This window comes from Neodiprion virginianus, chromosome 5 (assembly GCF_021901495.1).
Source record: "Neodiprion virginianus isolate iyNeoVirg1 chromosome 5, iyNeoVirg1.1, whole genome shotgun sequence".
Taxonomy (NCBI): Eukaryota; Metazoa; Arthropoda; class Insecta; order Hymenoptera; family Diprionidae; genus Neodiprion; species Neodiprion virginianus.
Window position 1 is genome coordinate 15,684,639 of NC_060881.1, and position 20,065 is coordinate 15,704,703.

Consider the following 20,065-nt stretch of genomic DNA (forward strand, 5'->3'; position numbering starts at 1 on the left):
TTCTTAACAATTTTGCGCACAGGTGGGATTTCTTTAATTATTTTTTCCTTAATCCTGAGGATATTTCCTATCTGAGACCACTGTCAATAGGCGAGATTCCGGAAATCATAAAATTACCTTTTTTTCTAATTAAAAAGAACATCACATAAGGCCACTAAGAGCTCGAAATGAAAATCTGAAAAAATTAGAGATGGTTTTTTATATTCGAAGCCATTAACGTAAAAAATCCGTTTAACTTAATATTATCCAGCCTTATGTGATTTTCTTTTTAATTAGAAAAAAAGGTAATTTAATGATTTCCGGAATCTCGCCTATTGACAGTGATCTCAGATAGGAAATATCCTCAGGTTTAGGAAAAAAATAATTAAAGAAATCCCACCTGTGCGCAAAATTGTTAAGAATCGATTTGAATACCAAAACATTAAGGAAATTTGTAAATTGAGGAACATGTTTTCCCAAAAAAAAAAAAAAAGTTAAAACGATCGAAAATGTGTATTACATTCTTGGGCACTAGAATGGAATTCCCCACACACCTTCTTCCTATACAATCAAAAATAAAAACGTTTGACAATTCAAGGAAAATTAAATAAAGTATAAAATACGACTACAGGTTCTTCCCTTTTTTTCTCTTCTTAATCTATAAAGTAAATAGACGATCGTCAAACCTGCCGGTTTTTCCATACATGTAAAATGATTATGTAATTCACTTACCATCTTGCTACCTCGAGAGCTGCTGGCACTAAACTGAACACTGTGAAGCCTCTTAACTGGCTGCCGATATCAGAAAAGGAGAGGGGTCCATACATTGTTGCTACTGAAATAATTTTGTCGTTCCGATCTCGCATCTCTCAAACTTCTTAAGAAATGCTCGTCAAGACTGATATAAAATGGGCGTTTTTTTTTAATAAGGAAAAGTTTTGACAGTAATGGAAAATAGAGATTACTAAAAACAAATGTATTGTTTTTTAATAACACCGGCTCAATTAAATTTTAAAAGGCTTATGGTTGAATAAACTTCAGATTTGGGTTTAGCGGACCAAAATGCATAAAAATCATACTTGGTCTATAGTTCCACAAATTTTTTTCTTACCAAAACTGCTAATTTTTGGCTATTTTTATGGTTTTTTGCAATTTACTCAAAATTTTGAGGATGTACGGGCAAAACTAACTTCAGATTCGGATTCAGTGCGTCAAAATACATAAAGATAGGTAGGTCCGGTCAAAAGTACAGACCATTTTTTTTTTTTTTAGTGGGCCGGTGTTATTAAAAAAAAACAATACATTTGTTTTTAGTAATCTCTATTTTTCATTACTGTCAAAACTTTTCCTTATTAAGAAAAGAGGCGCCAAAAACGGGGAACAAATCGATTCACTCTCGGAATTTTATTGTTTCAATTATTTGTTCTCTTCTGGGTTACCCCCACTACAAAAAGGGTGGGTTCAGTAAAAAAAAAGCAAAAGGAAAGAAGGAAAAAATCGACCGGCTCTGGAAATTTTCTTTCTTTCATTTGTTTTTTTTCTCCGAAAATACAAAATCAAAAGCCGGGATTGAATTTAAAAAAAATAAATAAATAAAGAGTGAACTGCGATCGAACCCGTGTCCCGCATCACTCCATCCTCATGTTGTTTGTTTTTTTTGAGGAGGAAACCATATTTATTTAGATGAACAATAAATGTACAATATTTACAATGTTGCGCTTGTAATTATCTTAGTTTATGTAACTCCGGCTTAAATTTTAAACTCAATCTAACATTTTGTTTTACATTAAGTGGTTAACTTGTTTTTTAGTGTTTTGTTTAAGACTTGAATGCAGTATTATAGCAGAGGCAGCAGTAATTAACTTAAATACAGGAAAACTTCGCGCAAAAACCTGTGATTGAAAATTCATCCTCATGTGGTATCCACTCAGCCACACCACAGCTACGTCCGTGATCGCACGTTTGCTCGGTATGTTTATGGAGCTTACTTGGAATTCGCTGATGGTTCTCTGGAAGATTCAGTTCGAGAAAAAAAAAATTTCCCCCAACGACTTGCCCATTGCACATTTTGCATAAATGTTATCGAGCTGGCTTCGTATATTTTTCCATAGACTGCGTGTACAAATATTCGAGAACACCAGGCGTCACCTATTTTCATATCAATAAAAAAATAATATATATTAAAAAAAAAAAAGTATTCGGACTGGGAGTAGTTAATTAATTTGGTTCAGCGTCCGCTAATTGAATCCAAGATTTATCAAATCTGGAGATACTTTTATTCGCTGACATTCATAACTGAAACAAAAAAAATCCCAATTCTTGCATTCCTGGAAACATCTGTGCGAGCGGGGACAAGGATGCGATTGGCAACCACTTGCTCGAGCAACCGAGTGTATCTATATATACACGATTGTGGGCCACCTTCGGTGCATGGCCGCCTGGTGTCAGGTCGGAAATGGGCCACCTTCGGTGCGTGGCCGCCTAGGTGTCACGTCGACGCTCCAACTTAGCTGGTATCACGAAAAGCCGAGCGTTGGAGATCTCCCTACTCATCTCTGGTATAACTTCAAAAATCAGGTGATTTTTGTTCCCAAACCATGACCTTTTCAGCTCTTAGAGCATATACCATGCAGGAAGCCTGGCGGCGGAAAAAGTGTCCCCGAGTGCGAAAGAGAGGAACATAGTAAGACGAGCATTCCTCTCTTCAGAAAGTGTGGCGTAAAAGTAAGATAGAACAATACCATGTGCAGCCTGTCCTTGTCGCTCTACAACCTGGATGGCTGATACGTTTCTTCTCAGCCAATAAAATGCCGAATAAAAAAGATGGAGTATCCAGGGTAAACCGGGGAAATATATCTCGCTCTCTCATTACTACGGCCACAGTTTCGCGAGGTTGACGACATGGCATAAGCAACTTGTAGGGGCATGGGTACTGTGGTCGTGTTTGAAAATTGACTGACAGTACTGTCAGCAATCTTTTATCTCTTTTGCGCTGCCGAGTTCATGGACAGCTCTGTCTCTGTCCTTGGGAATTTTTATTACTGGCAGTCAATTTACGAACACGGCCTGTATATGTTCCAAGGCAGCTACCTGCGGTAGTATATGCCTTAATTAAGTGCCGTGCTGAATTGCTCCATGTCAATTCTACCAAAGTGTGACTGTGTAAATATTTTGTAATACGTACTCCAATTTTTCATGGCAAATGACGACATGGTATGGGAAGAACTCCCAAAGATCGATGCCGATCCTCCGAGAATGCGTGACAAGTGTATACAATGCAGGTAGATAATGTAAAGTTGACATCAAACCTGCCGGATCTAACCTATTCTAATCTAATCTACTTGAACTGGATTTGTACAGACCATATGCATTTCATAAGAACCCTAGCTTGTTTTTAGTTTATCTATTCATTTGAAATAATTGACTGATACAAAAAGACACCAAATTATGAAATATATCTTTAATCCAGGAGACCTATCCCAGTTTGCTGGTGTCTGGGATTACCAAACACACGGCTATCTCCAAACTCAAGAGTGATAATACTTCAGCATCCTGCGGAAGTTAAACGTTGCCTCAGAACCGCACCTATGTTGACGTACGCTTTAGAACCAGGAAAATGTTTAACATTCAGGTAAATACGCTTAGGCTGATTCTTGCAGCATCATAGTTTGAGAACCTAATTTCTAGAATGGTAGAAGCTGGTAACTGCCGTTGGCCACAGCAAATTTTATAGTGATTCGCTGCCTATTCTTGATGCCGCAATTTGCGTTCCGAGGCAGCCACGTTACAAATTGAGCCACCTAATTTTCATTCGTCAGAAATAATCTCAAGTAAATGAAATGAGAACGAAACGTATTAAGGGGGATGTACATGTTAGATCTAAAATTATGCTTATTTTTAAGAACTTTTTTCTAAAGAAAATGAAAACACTTCAAGCAATTTGAGTTTGAGAGCTTTATTATTTATAATTTCAAGAACATTTTAGAATTTTGTCCAATTCGTAACAGATAGAAGGAATGCTTTGAGTTAATAACACGTTTCAAGTGGAAACTCGTGGCCCAAATGATGAATACAAATTTTCATTCAAAATATAAATGATTAGGCACAAAAAATGTACATTTTCGCCGAAAAAATTCTTTAAAAAATTTTTGTAAAAAACATTTGGGATTGAAATTCAATAATCTAGCCACAAGCTAGAATGGATAGATAAGATTGTGTTAAAATTTCAATTCGATTGGATAAAAATTGATCAATAAATCTGTACCACTGGATTGAACACATGGTCGTTCGATACTTATTCATGCCGTGCCACCATTTTGTTATCAATTTTAATGAAAAGATTCTAAAATGTTCTTAAAAATACAAATAATGAAGCCCTCAAACTATAATTGCTCTGAGTGTTTTCATTTTCTTGAAAAAAAAAAAACCCTAAAACTAGGTTAGGTATGATATTAGATCGTCCTAGCTTTACCCACTCCCCTTAAAAGAGGTTTATTCCGATGCCTGCCAATCTGAAATTTAAAAGAAAACGTTTTGTATGATGCAAAAATTATTCTGAAATAATATTTTTGTTTTCAGTATTGCAAAGATTTGAGTTTATGTAAATTCATGAATGGTATGAGCACTTTTATCGTACGTTCTTTTTAACTTCCTGTTTCTCTGATTTCAGAGAAAATAGGAAGTTATTGTAATCACCTCGAAAATAAAAAGTTTAGTTCTCACTAGATCTCCACGTTTTGAGGTCCGGAGAATCACCTCCAATCATTTTCAAATGGACGTCTGTGTGTGTGTGTGTGTGTGTATGTATGTATGTATGTACGTATGTATGTATGTATGTATGTATGTATGTATGTATGTATGTATGTACATTCTTTGTTTCGTTATTTTCCTTAATTCTGTAATTATTGTTAGCTGCCTTGGATACCGCCACTCTACCAGTTCTTGTGAGTACTTGAGCCTAGCCAGCCGTACAACGGGTTCTCTAATTATTTTTCGTACGGTTTCGTGTTATTTTTCTTGATTTATAGTATTGTTTGAAAATCGACGCTATCGCGTCTGGCGCCCAACGTAATTGATTTTGTTATAGTTTAATGTTCAGAATAAGTGGAGAATCGCGCCAAAGTGTCAACGGTTAGTCCTCATCTGAGGGTAACAGAATTTAGCTTTACAAATTGGCGCCCAACGTGGGGCCACAACAGGCCAGTTACAGTAAATTCCAGTTCAAATTTAGTTAAAAACTTGAGAGAGAACAAGAGAGAGAGAGAAAGAGAGAAATTGTTATTAACAAAAGAAACCCCTTCCTGTTTTTGTTCAGTCGGTTATCTTTAAAAACAGTTGATATTGAGTGACCCATCGACCCAAAATATTTACGGTAGTTCTGAAGGTACACGTATCAGCCAAAAGTTTCGACCGCAGCGTACAGTAAAACCCAAGTCTTATATGATGCCGTCGGTTAAGAACTTTTGACAGAGCTAGTACACTCTGTGTGTCCTACACAATCACACCTCATGCATGGATAGGTCCCCTACACGCATAGAGCGCGGCGCTGTAATCGTGGCAACAGCGCAATTCTCTTATATATTTGTAGCTTCCACCGTGTATCAGTGTTTTACGAAATATTGTTAACAAAAGAGTGTGAAAATGTCATTACGAGTGAGATTCAAGGGTCGGTTTTTGAAGAAGATTTTGTTGGAGTTGGTAAGCCTTATAAACAATTATGAATGGTAAAGACTTTACTACCAACTTTAAAAGATTTGAAAGGCGTGATTTCCAACGAGATGATTAAAAAAATAGCAGGAGCCGGAATCCACTATGAAATTCTAAAAGAGATATATTTAAAAACCGGCGAAGTGGGAATAAAAAAATTATCATCCGAGAAAACGATCTCAAACAAACCAAAGGTTACACAAGCCACAAAAATTATCGACAAGGTTGTTGTGCACCTAAAAAATAAGCTTTGATTTTAATATAACTTGTTTATTTATTTTTAAAAAATATATTTTTGTTGTTTTAAATATTTTTCATCATTTGTTAGACACTCAATACATATTTGATTTATTGATGCATTTTATTTTATAAAAACACACAAATGTCGACCAAACATGGTTGTCAAATGTCGTGTATATAATACACGTATGAATGAATGAAGTAAATTTCATTTGTTGAGAGAAAACATTTATTTCAACTCGTTTCCGCAATTATTGAAACTCAGAAAAAAACACATTTCAAATTTCCGGAATTTACCGCGGGCCCACCAGATCGCCACAGCGAACACTGTTGCCATTTCATCACAGCTGATTGTGTTTTCGTGGCGTGAATTCCGTGACGAATAAAATTAATACTTTTCGAGTGTCAATATCTCCGAAACTGAGTAGTGGAAAATTACCATTTTTTTTTTAAAGAATCGCACAATAGTACTGCATACACGTGCATTTTTATTCGAAAACGGTAAGTGGCGTTTAGCGCCTATAATAAAAAATCTGAGCAAAGTCTATCCGTTCACGTCTTAGGTATAGGCATCGCGTACAAAATAACCGATTTTTAATTGCAATTATCTCACAAACTACGTAGTGGATTGATTTAAAAATTTAGGAATCGCTTCATTAAGGTTGTTTCTACACAATATTGAAATTTCATGCAATCCGTAAGTCGATGAAAAAACTCCAGAACTACCTTAAACGTCCCGGATTACAGATATTACGACGACGGAATAATCCCTCGCGAGTATTACTTGTAGTTGACGCATTGTTCGCGTAGAGCAGCGCGCAGCCAAAACCAATTTTTTCTCTCGCCCGCTATAGTCCGGTCAATTTAGACATAAAAATAGTGATCGAAACACAATAATTCCGACAAAGCTGAATTTTGGTAGAGACCTTGGGTTTACCATTAAAAAAAAAAAGAAAAAAGTCCCCATCGATACCATGTGTGCTAAAAAAGTTATTCAAGGTCAGAGGTCAAAATTTTCGGTGTTGTTTTTTGTTTTTAAGGGGAATACCATACACATTGTCGGGTGGATAGTCAGAGGTATTTTTTACATTGTATCTACATCACGTTTGATGATATCGTAGATATTAGACACATTAAATTGATAAATAATGCTGTCTGTGTCGGTATACATCAATTTAGCTTATTTATTCGAAAAGTTGGTTTTAATGTGATTATAGTGGAATCGTAGAGAAAGATTTTTGACAGATCTAGAATTGATGCGCCGACGTTAATAGGTTTGGCGAAGTGAACTTTGACACGATTCATTTCAATGATAACCATATCAGTGCCAAATACGGTGCAGCTGTGAAAGTTTGCTCGGGAATAAGCGTTCTCGCACCACCTCTTCCCTCCCATTTTGTGACCAATTTAACATCTTTATGATTTCGCACATTCTCCATAGTCTTGCCGAACACCGCGTTATTCATGAGCTTGTAAAAGTTTTTCTCAAAATCATTCCTAGACCGCTTACGCATGTCTGTGTTGAGCGTGATGTAAGGCTCCAGCCATGGAGATTGCACTTTCGTTACTTTCAATCCTAAATTCAAACACTGTTTCAAATTTCTATAGTGCAATATATACTTTGTTTTGGGGTGAAGGGTGGTCGAGAGTTTGGCATTTTTACTACCTGGAGGAGTAAAATGTTCGGGACAAAGAGGTAAGTCTTTGTGATCCTCTTGGAGTTCTACACGGTAGTCCAAATCTACCTCCAGAAAGTAACCGATCGGCGGATCGTCCGGATGGTTTGTTATATCGATGTGCTGATACTCCTACTCAAACGAACCGATTGGTAAATGCACGCTCATAGCTGCATCGTACAGATTATTCACGTCAAAATACGTGAGATACGATTTCACGTTACTAGGATCAAAATCTTTTCCCATGAATTTATTATTGGCCCGAGCGTGTCGATTAGAACATTGTGCTACGCCGCCTCGAATAGCTCTTTCAATAAATAAGACCATTTCAGGGTTATCTAAAAGTTGCAAATTTACATTAGTATGCTTGAGCATCGCGTCGAAAGCAAGTCCCGGTGCAGTGTAGTAGTGCAACGGAACTAAATCGTATGTTTTGAAGCAGCTAGCGCGGAAAACTATTGGAATGGTATGCGTCTCTCTGAAATTCAAATTACACCGATTATGAGCAGGACCACGATATTTACCTGTGAAGTGACAGTGATCGTGACACTCTTTCTCCTCAGGGGTAAACGGCTTTTCGCAAATATAACAATTCTTTGCGCGCATGTGACGATCGCGATGCACTTGGGTAAGACACTCCATCGGAATTACGTTTTTGATGCGTGAGTCTACTTGGATCGATGAATCTTTAAGCTGTTGCATAAACCAATCTATGCAATCGGCACCGCGTTTACTGTGGAACTCCGATAAAGTCTCATCGTACGCGCAATGTACATAGTATGCTACACTGTGCGGGATATGCTTTTGAAATTCACATGTTTTACGGTTTGAAACGTGATTTTGGAATTGATCAACCCTTGCAGACTCTAATATACATTCGAGATCGTCGTAAACGACAAACGGGACGGTGCCTATGTTTTGAAAATTGGAAAATGCTAAATCTTTACACTCGGGAAATTCTATGCGTACCTTATTTAGCATAATACAATCTTGTCGATGATTGTGCATGTTTCACGGTAAAGTGAGACAAACAATTGTCACATAAAAACGTTTTGTGTTCATGATCAGACAATTGTTCGCACTTACATCATGTAGAGTAGCAGGGAATTTGATACCTGTACAGTCCAACTCGAAAATATAGCGACGATAGTTGTGAGTCCTATCGGTGTGGGTGTTGACCGGGTGGAGGGCTGCTGTGCCGGACCAGAGAAGACATCTTTCATCCTCGTTCCTCACGTTGATCACAGCCTTCTCATGTCGAATGTCCTGGGGCAACTCGATGAATGTTGAAGCCCCCGCGGCGAGAGGCTGGTAGCGGTTGATATTTACAGCGATGTTGAGGATCTCAATCATACTCCAGCCGGAATCGCGTTGCTCGAAATCTTCCACCTTTGATAGCAGATCATTCTGTGAACGTGTAAACCAGCCCTCTATATCGCTCGATGGGAGAAGAATCGCCACGTTGGAGGTGTTGAAGCTTTCAACTTCGGTGGAGATCTCTTCGTGCTTGGCATTTTCGAATTTGCACGATAATATGAGGTTGACCTTTACATTTCCCTCCTCGCGCAGTACCAGCTCCAACTTCTCGGTGACGACGCGCTGCACATCGTCCAGAAAGACGTCCAAATTTTTATGACGTAGATTTGTGACAACCCCTGTTCGGATTCGGCTGGCAAATGCACTATCCACGTCGTCCCACTGTATACCCGCAGGAGTACCGATATTTCCACCCGTCACCACTACGCATTCCTGCAAATGCTTGATCTTCGTCATCCAAGATTGTAGGAGTGTGATCGTATGTTGAATCCGTAGTTTCGCACCAACAGTCGTTCCTCGTTGCATAGAAATATTACGTAGAACTTGGATATTCGCAATTACAATATCAGTCCAATGATTGATGACAGCGTCATTCACTTCTCCGGGTGGTTGCTCTCTAAGCAAATTGTACGTCCCGTCCATCTGCTCTGCAAGTCCCATATACGCTTCGACGGCCATGACTTTGACGTTGATATAAGCAGAACTTTGTATAACTTTTGACTTGTACGTATCGTGTAACACTGATGAGTCTGCATCGGATGCGTTGAGCTTATATATAGGCCGATAGATCGCAAGAATTTGGGTGTGGTGGTGGGGGGTCCAAGCTTTGTACCGCCCCCGCCATCAAAGAATCAAAAATTTTTATGGTATACAGGTCTGCACACCCCAACCCTAAACAGCATGGGGACATGTGATGGGAAAAATCGATAAGCGAAAAACAGGTAGCGAGCAGTGTTTGGCGTGAGAAGAATCTTGTCTTGCCCACTCTTGACCGGATGGTTTGTGTACATACAGTTTTTGGGTTTTATGACTCTTTATAGCGACCAAGTCCGAGCCTACACACCCCCAATCATATTAGCGTGGGGTATGCAACGAGAAAAAAATTGGTCAACGAAAAGCAGGTAGTGAGCTCTTGAGAAAATTTTCTCCCAGCTTATACTGCCCCCGCGTCACATTTTTGTCTGTATGTCACGTGGTGCATGCTCTACGGATGATTGGCTGGCTGGTTTTTGCTCGGTGGAGGGCGGGTGCGACTCCTTTAGTATAAATTCGAACAGCGGTTTGAAACTTCTCTAGTAATTTTGAAAATCCTTCGTGTGGAAACAAGCGTTTTTTATAAAGTGAGTTGTGAGAAAGAAAAAAAAAAAAAACGGTGTTCATTTGAAAAATCTTAAGACTTCAACGAGTTTATATTTTTTGTGAGTACTTTATAGAATACACATATATATGTATATGGTGCTACGCTAATCCTCTTATGATACTCTGAATGTTGATTTGAATTCCGTAATGATTATCGCATTTGATTAGTATGTTAACAAAGTTTTTCGATTTGTTTCAACTTTTCTGTATTCCCTATCATCATATCCATAAAAATTCTGGAAAAATTTTAGAAACTCATGAAAAAAAAAAATTAAAGGATGGAAAAGAAGACCGTCAGACTCCCCACCCAATTCACCACCACGATCGCCGACTTATAAGCGGGTGTGCAGAGAGGTGGCTTACGATGAGGAGGAGGATGCTGATGAAATGATCGATAGTGATGCCGATACGTTGATTATCGACACCGAGCCATGTATTGACAACAGTGCTGGTGATGATGATCGCGAGTTTGAGCAAAATTTGGTTGGCGAGCATCATCGTTTAGAATCATCACCATCACCGACTGATGTGGAGGATGAGGAGGAGGAGGATGAGGAGGAGGAGGATGAGGGGGAGGCGGAGGCGGAGGTGGAGGGTGTATGGAATGACGACGATCTCAATGAGGAGCGGGTGGAGTTTGCTAATGATTTTGACTCTTGCGAAGATGTACACGTCAGATTCAGATTGCTTCTTGACGAGATTGATCAAATCTATCAAATGCTGGGAGACATCGATAGAGCTGACGATGATGGCTATTATTCGGACGAAGATTGGTGTGTAGCACCACATTAAAATAAAATTTTAGTATCTTCCATACTTTCGTCGTATCACTTATTTTGAATATGTGGAAACTTTTTTGGGTTGGAGATTTATCATGTATATAAATGGTGAGTGCAGCAGCATCAACTTTTCTATTTCGGTTCGCTCTTTTTACAGATTTTTCATCACGAATCAATTTTGAAAAAATGGCATCTCATTCCCATCACGAGTATGATTCAAGTGATGATGATGATGGTGATGAGTGGGCAACCGTTGATTGGTGTGAGAATGAAGAGGCTGAGGAAGAGATAATTATAGGCTTTTCCGAAGCAACAGGCGAGTTCTCGTTGGAGGAGCTTCGGGAACTCGTTGAGGACGCGCGAGCTGCTCGAGTGAGGCCAAACGGCCAACATTATATAAATTACGGGGATAAATGTATAGAAATAATTATTGAAAAATGGGCGAATGAAACTATCATAATAATTATAGATGTCGAAAATACCGATGATGATGATGATGATGATGATGATGATGATGATGATAATGTTAGCGAACAGGATAACGATAATGATATTATGGATTATTTTGAGGAATAAACCACGATAAATTCACAATTATTGATTTTATGTTTTTCACAAGTAAAAATTCATAACATTTACATTTTGTATGACAAGAATGGGCGAAAGTGATAAAGATATATATTTGTAATGTATCCTAGTTCTAGATTATAATTTTATCGAATAGTAAATTTTTTTAATTTCATGTATAAGCTATGATATAATTGAGATTAATTCTATTGAATATTCTACATATAAACCCGAATATAATTGTATATATTGTAATAAATTCTATTGCTATTTTGGCAAATATTGTCCATATTATCTATATACACGATTGCAACCTAGACAGTCTTTAATTAGAGGATTCGGTCCATCCACTATATAGCCATGGGGTCCTGGTGTGTAATGTGTGCTACATCTGCGGAAACTTGCGATGATGTAGTCCATTTTCATATTCTCTGGTAGTTTATCCCACGCATTATTGATGGAGTTTGATGCGAACGTGTAGATGAATTCTTTTGGTAAAAAAGCTATATCCTCGGACATCATTGCCCTTAAACCGTCCAATTCTTTGTACAGACGGAAGGATTTCTCGAGGGAGTTGGTACACTCCTTCGAATACCAACTCCTTAGTCGCTGCACATTTTCAAAGGCGCAGTTGTATGCCGAGATGTATTCAGAGTTGTCATCATACCAAATTGAGCCTGGCGCTGCTGCTTGCTGGAAGTTATTCGCTGGAGCCTATCCATGGTTCAAGTCATGCCACGGTGCCGCTTCCATATACCTCAATTTTTCCAGTGCAGGGGGTATGATATGCAAATCTTCCATATTAATAACCCTCGTTGTACCATCGACAATCTCCGTCAGCCATGCTTTCTTCTCCGCCCCTTTGACGTATACGTAACATACATTTCCAAGCATTTTTCTCACAATCTTCGTCACATCCTCGTGAAATTTGTTGCCCGCATTCCATGATATTCCGTGGTGATTTTGTGTCAACCATACATTGGTAGCTCTACATTCAAGTGGTAAGCTTGCCAAATCATAGGGTGGCTTGAAAATGATGTAATCCAGACCCGACCCGTTTACATTGATGACTGCAACTTCCTTGGGTACAAACTTCATGTTATGACCAATAGAACATTGCACGTCTAGGATCATGGCCATGTTGAGGAGTGGGAATGTTGCGCTCGATTATACTGACGGATGGTATATGGAAGACTGACTATTCCATCTCCAGCACACCCGGTTTTATCCCCTCGCGGATGAATTTTGTCGAAGTAGAGGGGGATCCCATAGTTCATTTATGGCACATAACTGCATGAAAATTCAAACTTGTTGAATTCCCCACCAAGGTATTTCATTTGTAGACGATTTTCCCCGGCCATGTTACACATTTCAGTCAGCTGACTGGAATTTTCTTGTAGAACTCTTACGATTCTCGGTGGTGAGAAGACGTTGTATTCTCCATCGATCGTCGCTAGAACACGTACCCCGAATTTTGTTTCGACCAGTCGTAACCCGATGACATCATACACTCCCCCAATTTCGAGTTCCGACATCTTCTTGGTTGGCACTTTTGCTAGATCCATCGCGTTTCGAGGTTATTTTACAAGCGAGAACAATTCACAATGAGAATACGATGAGAACAGAGTGTCGATCACGATAGGCGTACGCTTTAGATAGCACCCACCCCCACTACAATTTTCCATTGGACAAGTCTCGACACGCATTTTGTGCGAAGAATTTTTATGGGACCACCCCCATTGCCTATGTCCTATCCTATGAAAATAGCCATCTTGCAACAAACCGTGAGAATGATCAACGGGCGGGAAGGGGGGGGGGGGGTAGCGCCGCGGATTTAGGGGGGGGGAGCTAGGGGATTAGCGCTGCGGATTCAGGGGGGAACCAGGGGGAGCACCACCATTTTGTGGTCCAGAACCGGCCTCCCTCGGGCCGAGGGGGGAGCGCCACCATTATGTGGTCCAGAACCGGCGTAGCTCTACTACTTCTATCAAACTTAGCCAATGTAATTTAACATACTAGATCATGGGAGACGAGGTTCCATGATATCTCCATGATTTCGGTCGTTAATATTGTATCTATCGATTCTTGGTTGCATCGTGTGATGCCGATTTTGTGTGAATCATGGTCCACGGCTTAGAGTTGCGGTAAGCCGCCGTGTGACTGCATGATTTCAGTAATTAATGAATTTCGTGTCTGAGCGACCTCGTAACTGCCGAATAATCAATTCTTTTGTATTTACGAATTTCCTGATTATTTATGAATTTCCATTAGTCTGCTTCTGTACTTTCTATCGTATTTTGAGCCCTATTGGCTTTATCTTTCGTTTCCTAATTTTTTGTAGTAATACTGTGCCTTATATTTTATTTCTGTTATTGCTTATTATATTTTTATTTATTTCCTGCCTATTGTATCGTATATCGAGTTCCTTGGAGTATAACCGAGCATAGAATCAGCCTCTAAATACTACTGCACCTTTTTCTATTGCTATTGGCCATTCTATATTATTTTTTCTTGTTATTCTTTTCTCTGTATATTTTAAGTTCTGCGTATTTTGTGTGAATCATGGTCCATGGCTTAAAGTTGCGGTAAGCCGCCATATGACTGCATGATTTCAGTGATTAATAATTTTCGTATATTCTTGATTCTTTTGTACTGCGGCGTATTTAGCGTATTTCTTTATTTTGTGAACTCTCCGAATTTCTCACTCTCTCATAATTTTTTATTCTCTGGTAATTTTGTATTCTCTCAAGAGTTATGTTTAAGAATTTATTGTTTAATTCTTCAGATCCGTAATTATTGTAAATTATTGATTCTATCGTTTATGAATAACTCTACCGAAAATTATCTATCGTACTTGACCGTATATCTAGTTGATCGTTTACGCTACCGATTTTATAAATTGTTAATGAATGTTAATCTTTCGTACTGATTGGAATCTTTGGTAAATTCGTCGTATTCTCCCGTTATTATCTACCGAGCTATCTTTACTTTGTTTTCTACCGATTGCAATAAAGTTCTCACTCTTGTTTCTAATCAACAGAATAATAATTTTCGTAGCGTCATTTGCAACTTGGGTAAGATCACGTTGCTCAGTGACGTGTAGTTTTAAGTAAATTCTTGCATTATATCGCTTCTCACGACCTACGCTCATTTTTCTCTGTGAACTATCATCTCTCGTTTCAAAGCTACCGTTTAATTCTATTCTACCGAAAATTTTGTAAACAATTATTGCCTATTTTATTAACTACCGCTATCGATACCATTTCATTTGCCTGTCCTAACCCTGTAACCTACTCGACAATATATGACTGATTGACCTCTTCATTTTTTCCTGACTTGAGTTATTCTTTATCTCATTATTTTCCTTAATTCTGTAATTATTGTTAGCTGCCTTGAATACCGCCACTCTACCAGTTCGTGTGGGTACCTGAGCCTAGCCAGCCATACAACGGGTTCTCTAATTATTTTTCTCACTGTGTCGTGTTATATTTGTTGATTCGTATTATTGTTTGAAAATCGACGCTAACGCGTCTGGCGCCCAACATAATTGATTTTGTTATAGTTTAATGTTCTTAATAAGTGGAGAATCGCGCCAAAGTGTCAACGATAAGTCTGCATCTGATAGTGAGGGTAACAGAATTTAGCGTTACAGTATGTATGTATGTACGTGAACGTTTCGAGAACGGGTACTTAGATTTTGTTGAACTTCATCTTAATCGACGCACCTCTTTCAGACTTAGACCTGATTAGATTTTGGCTGTGATTGGTTTAGTAGTTTTTCAATAATTTAAAAAGCCAAAATCACAAAAATAAAATAAAAATGGTGTTATCTTCGCAACAGATACACGGATTTGCATGATAATTGGTATCCGAAAGGATTTGGGGTCGCTGACCACATATCTGAAGTCACATTTGTAAAATAAAGATTTCACGTAGTAAATATGCACGAAAAAAATTAAAACATTCTGAGTTTGATGAAAATTGAAAAATTCATGTTCTTTGTGTCGCTGATCACGAATTATTACCTGCCCGGCTTTCATTGCCCCCAAACGCTACACAAACCGGAATTTCATACAAGCGTAAAGAAAAACAGTGTTTGATACGCCAGGCCAAACTCGTTTCTTGCGCACTACTCGTCTGAAGGCCGCATGAAGCCGGGGCTAGTAGTATAACAAGGAGAGTTCTACACGCAGATTTCTGTTACCGACACTTACTGACATCCTCCCCAGACTCTAACCCTTTTTCCGCGATGACGTCACAGTTTGCCGTACGGACTTGAGGTCAAAAACGTGCAACCTTACCGACAGTTGTACCGGTCGACGCTCAAAAAATCGCACTGCTTTACCGACCGTTATTATCGGTCGAATGCCAAAATCGTGCTGCTTTCCCGACAATCTTAGCGACCTAAGGTCAAAGTCTGTAGTGCTCGCCTGCCAACGGTAGAGGGCGTGAACTTTTTCACCGACCTGGATGTCGGTTACCGTCCCGCATTCTTTTCCCACGATAGGACTGCTGATGTGTAACATTAATCACTTCGAATTCTTTTCCCACGGTAGGACTGCTGATGTGTAACATCAACCACCTCACATTCCTTTCCCACGTTATAAACCACGCGACATTCCAAAATTAATGGTTTTGAGAATTGTTTTTTATCCACTCGGATATCGATACGTTATCTTCGACGTGACATTCTTTCACCTCAAATTCTTTTTCCACGCTGGGAATACTGATGTGTAACATCAACCAACACACATTCTTTTCCCACGTTATTATCCACGTGACATTCGATAATTAATGGTTCTGAGAATTGTTTCATTCACTTTCATGATATTAATCATGTGACATTCTTTACCCCCCCCCCCACCACCAAATTTCAAATGCAAGTGGAAAGTGGTATTATAAAATGTAGAACCGAAAACTTCAGCATCAGTCTGAAGCCGTACTTCTTGCAAATGAAACATGCTCTGGAACAACAACATGAATTAAAGAAACGACTAGAACTGCTCATCAAGATCATTGGAGAAGTAAAACATCTGCTGAAAATCAGATCTGACCACAATCAACTCACAACAAAATTTGAGCACATACAACTCGACAGTGACCAAGATGGATTTTTCAAAGTTGAACGAAGTCGCTCGCCTCGAGTCACTTCTGCCCTTGGAAAAGCTGTCGGACCTCGAATTATACTTTGAATACCGAGTCAGCGGCGTTCGTCGAGTAAAGATGTAGTTCGGTGATAAAGTGGTAGTGGACTTGGAGGACTCTTTCACGATTTTTCCACCGAACCGGTTGACCAAAGCCCTCCTAAATGATGATGATGTGTTCCAGAAGCTGACGACAGCCAGTAAGGACACACGGTTGAGTCTACGCTACCTTGGTGGACCGTATAATCAACTTGAATTCATTAACGTATAATCTAAGTATCACATGCACATATCCAGTATCTTGTAGTAGTCTTACGTTCAATATAAAAAGATTGAAATTATGAGTATTTTTTATTTTACATCAAGCCATCCTGTGTACCTTTAACCCTACATACGTTTTATACCTTGTAATTGTAACTAAAATTAAGTCTTAAAATCCAAGAAAATGTTACTCCGAACACCAATAAGCAACGATGCAGGGTTGCAAGCTGCGTTTGCGCCTTGTAACTGTAATGTGAACTCTGCGATGAATTTTGAACGGGTTCAGTCAAGACCAAAGTGCAAAGTCGACCGATAGCTGCGGTAGTATACATTCAAAGCCAAGGATCTGCGGTGTTGGGTTACTATCGCTCTCGGAATACAAAACATTACTCGGTTTGAGTACAGCTCGGTCAAGGATGGAGAGCAAGGTTGAATCTCACATAAGCTTCGTATTAAAAATACAATTCTCTCTTAAGAGCTAAGGTGAAGGTGTAAAATTAATTCATGTATATTTTTAAAGAAACAGTTTTATTGAGTACAATTTTTTAGGCTACAGTTGACAATTACTTCACAATGATGGTACAATAATTGTATTGAACAGTATCGTAACCAGAATAATATATTCGCCAGGAATGAGGGACCGTTCTTGCAGATGCTTCTGCGCAGTAACACAAATCGTACACCCTGCCGTTTGAACAGTATGATGATTTTGTAGCCAATTTTGGAGTAACAAAACGTTTTGTGCTGCACAGATTGCGTTGGGTATTGTATGCACGTAACATCTTAGAGACACAGCTGAAGTTTTTTGCAAGGTTTGAAGCGATGGACAGCCAAAGTCTAGCAAATCGATGATTTGAACTTTGGGGACAATTTTAAGCAACCAATCTCGTTTTTCTACTCCTTTTACGTACACGGTTTCAGCTTTGCACAGCCTGTCTTTAATAGTCCACTCAAATTCCTAAAACAGTATGGTTGCACAGCTCTAAGGTAAACCGTGAAAATCGCGTTCCAACCGAGAATTTTGGCTTTCGTATTTGACGTCCACACAATCCCATTCGTAAGGTGGCTGGAAGAAAAACATTGACGGAGATGCTTCCGAGTACATTGAAATTATAGCCAATTTTTTCAATGTGAAGGTATTGTTGAAAGGTCTACGAAAGCCTTGTATGTCAACGATAAGCTCCATCTTTGAATTGTGCGAGATGGTGGGAACAGGTCAGCTTTTATACCAACATTTTCATCCCACCACTGATTGGGTTGTATTCGACAATATGATCGTGAATATTCAAGTAATACGCCGATGTTTCAACGGGAAAGTTGGCTCTAGCTTTAAATTCAAGACGGATGTCGACAGGTCCGTACTTCAAAGATTCGTTTTGTGTTGAACAGTCGATAACGAATACGGAGACGTCTTGAAGAAATTCACTCTTTGTCAACAACGGCTCGGGGTTCTTGTCGTAGGAGGTAGCTTGGAAGTTTACGTACATCTCGTACAGGAGTGCATACAGATTATGACTCATGTTGAGGTTTGTAACGGTCTTTTCGTTTTCGCGGTTTGCTTCGACCAGGATTACCTCCAATTGCGGAGCCTCTCGCAATTAACCAAAATCATCCGCTATCAATTTACTTTTTATTGTTTTCATTTAAAACGGAATTTCAAATGTCGGTATGACCGAATGACATGCATCTATATGGAAACCGAATAAAAGAAAAGTATAAATATGAGAAAAAATAATAAATAAATTGTATAAATAAAATGGGCACGGCGGACATCTAGGACAATAACAATTCCATAAACGGCATACTCGTAAAATTACAGATAAAATAGTAGAGGTCGGAATATAAAACTTATCATAAGCGTGTCTTTGGGGATATTCTTCAAATCCCAGTTTCCATTTCCTCAGTTGCGCTCGCTAATTCCGTGCCCGGCCAATTTGAATCCCCTCGTCCGTCATATCTCAGTGGTTTTTCCTTGATCGGGAATCCGTAAAAGATGGGTCGCTGCGACGAGTCCTTCGTTCTCGCAATAGAATCCGTATGCGTTTTACTTCATTTTTCGTCGGTTTTATTTATTCGTTCGTTATGATTTCTTTATTTTAGAGCGCACTCTGATGACGATCGCCCGCTCATTCGTCGTCTCCCGCTTAAACTTCTCGATCGATTGCTAACCCGTCGTCTCTCGCTTACACTTCTCGATCGATTCTCTACATCTGTCATATAACCGCTTAGGTGAAAGCCCCCCTCCCTACGGACCTACCTATTACTGAGTCCCGTAGTCACTGCTTTGGCGGCTAAATTCAACTGTTACAGGTTCAGGTTACCGTATGGATAAGATTGAGAGTTTGAAAATAGCTTGACGTCCGTGATATTGCAATGATCGAACACGGTGAGTCTTAATATTTTTAAATGAAAAGTTCGAGGACCCCAAAACTACGATTGGGAATTTGTTATAAATCGTCTCTATAATACATTTTTCATCAACTTGAAATAATCCCCTGGGCCGGTTTTTTTATTTCTTAAAAATTCGTCAAAATTGCTATGTATAATAACTTAAACGCTAAATAAGCTGGTTCATTCTTATGATACGAGTTTGAATAAATATTTAAGTAAGTTAAAGTACTTGCAAATCATTATTGTAATAGTAACATGAATATTTTATTCAAGTATTTTTCAACAATCACTAAAAACTAGCCATATTTATAAAATTAATAAAATAATTTTTTTTTTTGAAAAAGAAATTTTTATTTGAAAAAAGTTACACGAACTTACAATGTGTATGTATTTTGTTGTTAGTACGTTTTGAACTAAAAAAAACTCAAAGTTACATAAAATTTAAAGAAAACATAGTAAATTTCATTCAAGCAAGAAACTAAAAAAAATGTATCTGAATATTTATAACTTTAAGTATTTGCAAATCAAAGATGTCTGCTGTTATATTCCCGAACAGCTTTGAGTAAATTTTCTGCATACTTAGGATGTGACTTTTTCACTTTATACTTAATCCATATTTTTTTAAAGTCTGCATGAGCTGATTCCA

The 20,065-nt window shown here is 38.7% G+C and overlaps 1 protein-coding gene across 2 annotated transcripts in view; it reads left to right on the forward strand.

The window, feature by feature from the left end:
* Positions 1-3,076: 3,076 nt before the first annotated feature.
* The window catches only part of LOC124306086 (tRNA-uridine aminocarboxypropyltransferase 2), a 63,031-nt gene continuing 46,042 nt past the window's right edge, over positions 3,077-20,065 (forward strand). The window contains exons 1-2 of one of the 2 annotated variants that reach the window (XM_046766246.1): positions 3,077-3,260; positions 3,449-3,610. In XM_046766246.1, coding sequence (XP_046622202.1) covers positions 3,175-3,260; positions 3,449-3,610 — 248 coding nt within the window. In that variant the 5' untranslated portion in view covers positions 3,077-3,174. Of the gene's footprint in view, positions 3,270-3,448; positions 3,611-20,065 lie in introns of both variants that reach the window. The other variant, XM_046766247.1, reaches the window with a different exon arrangement.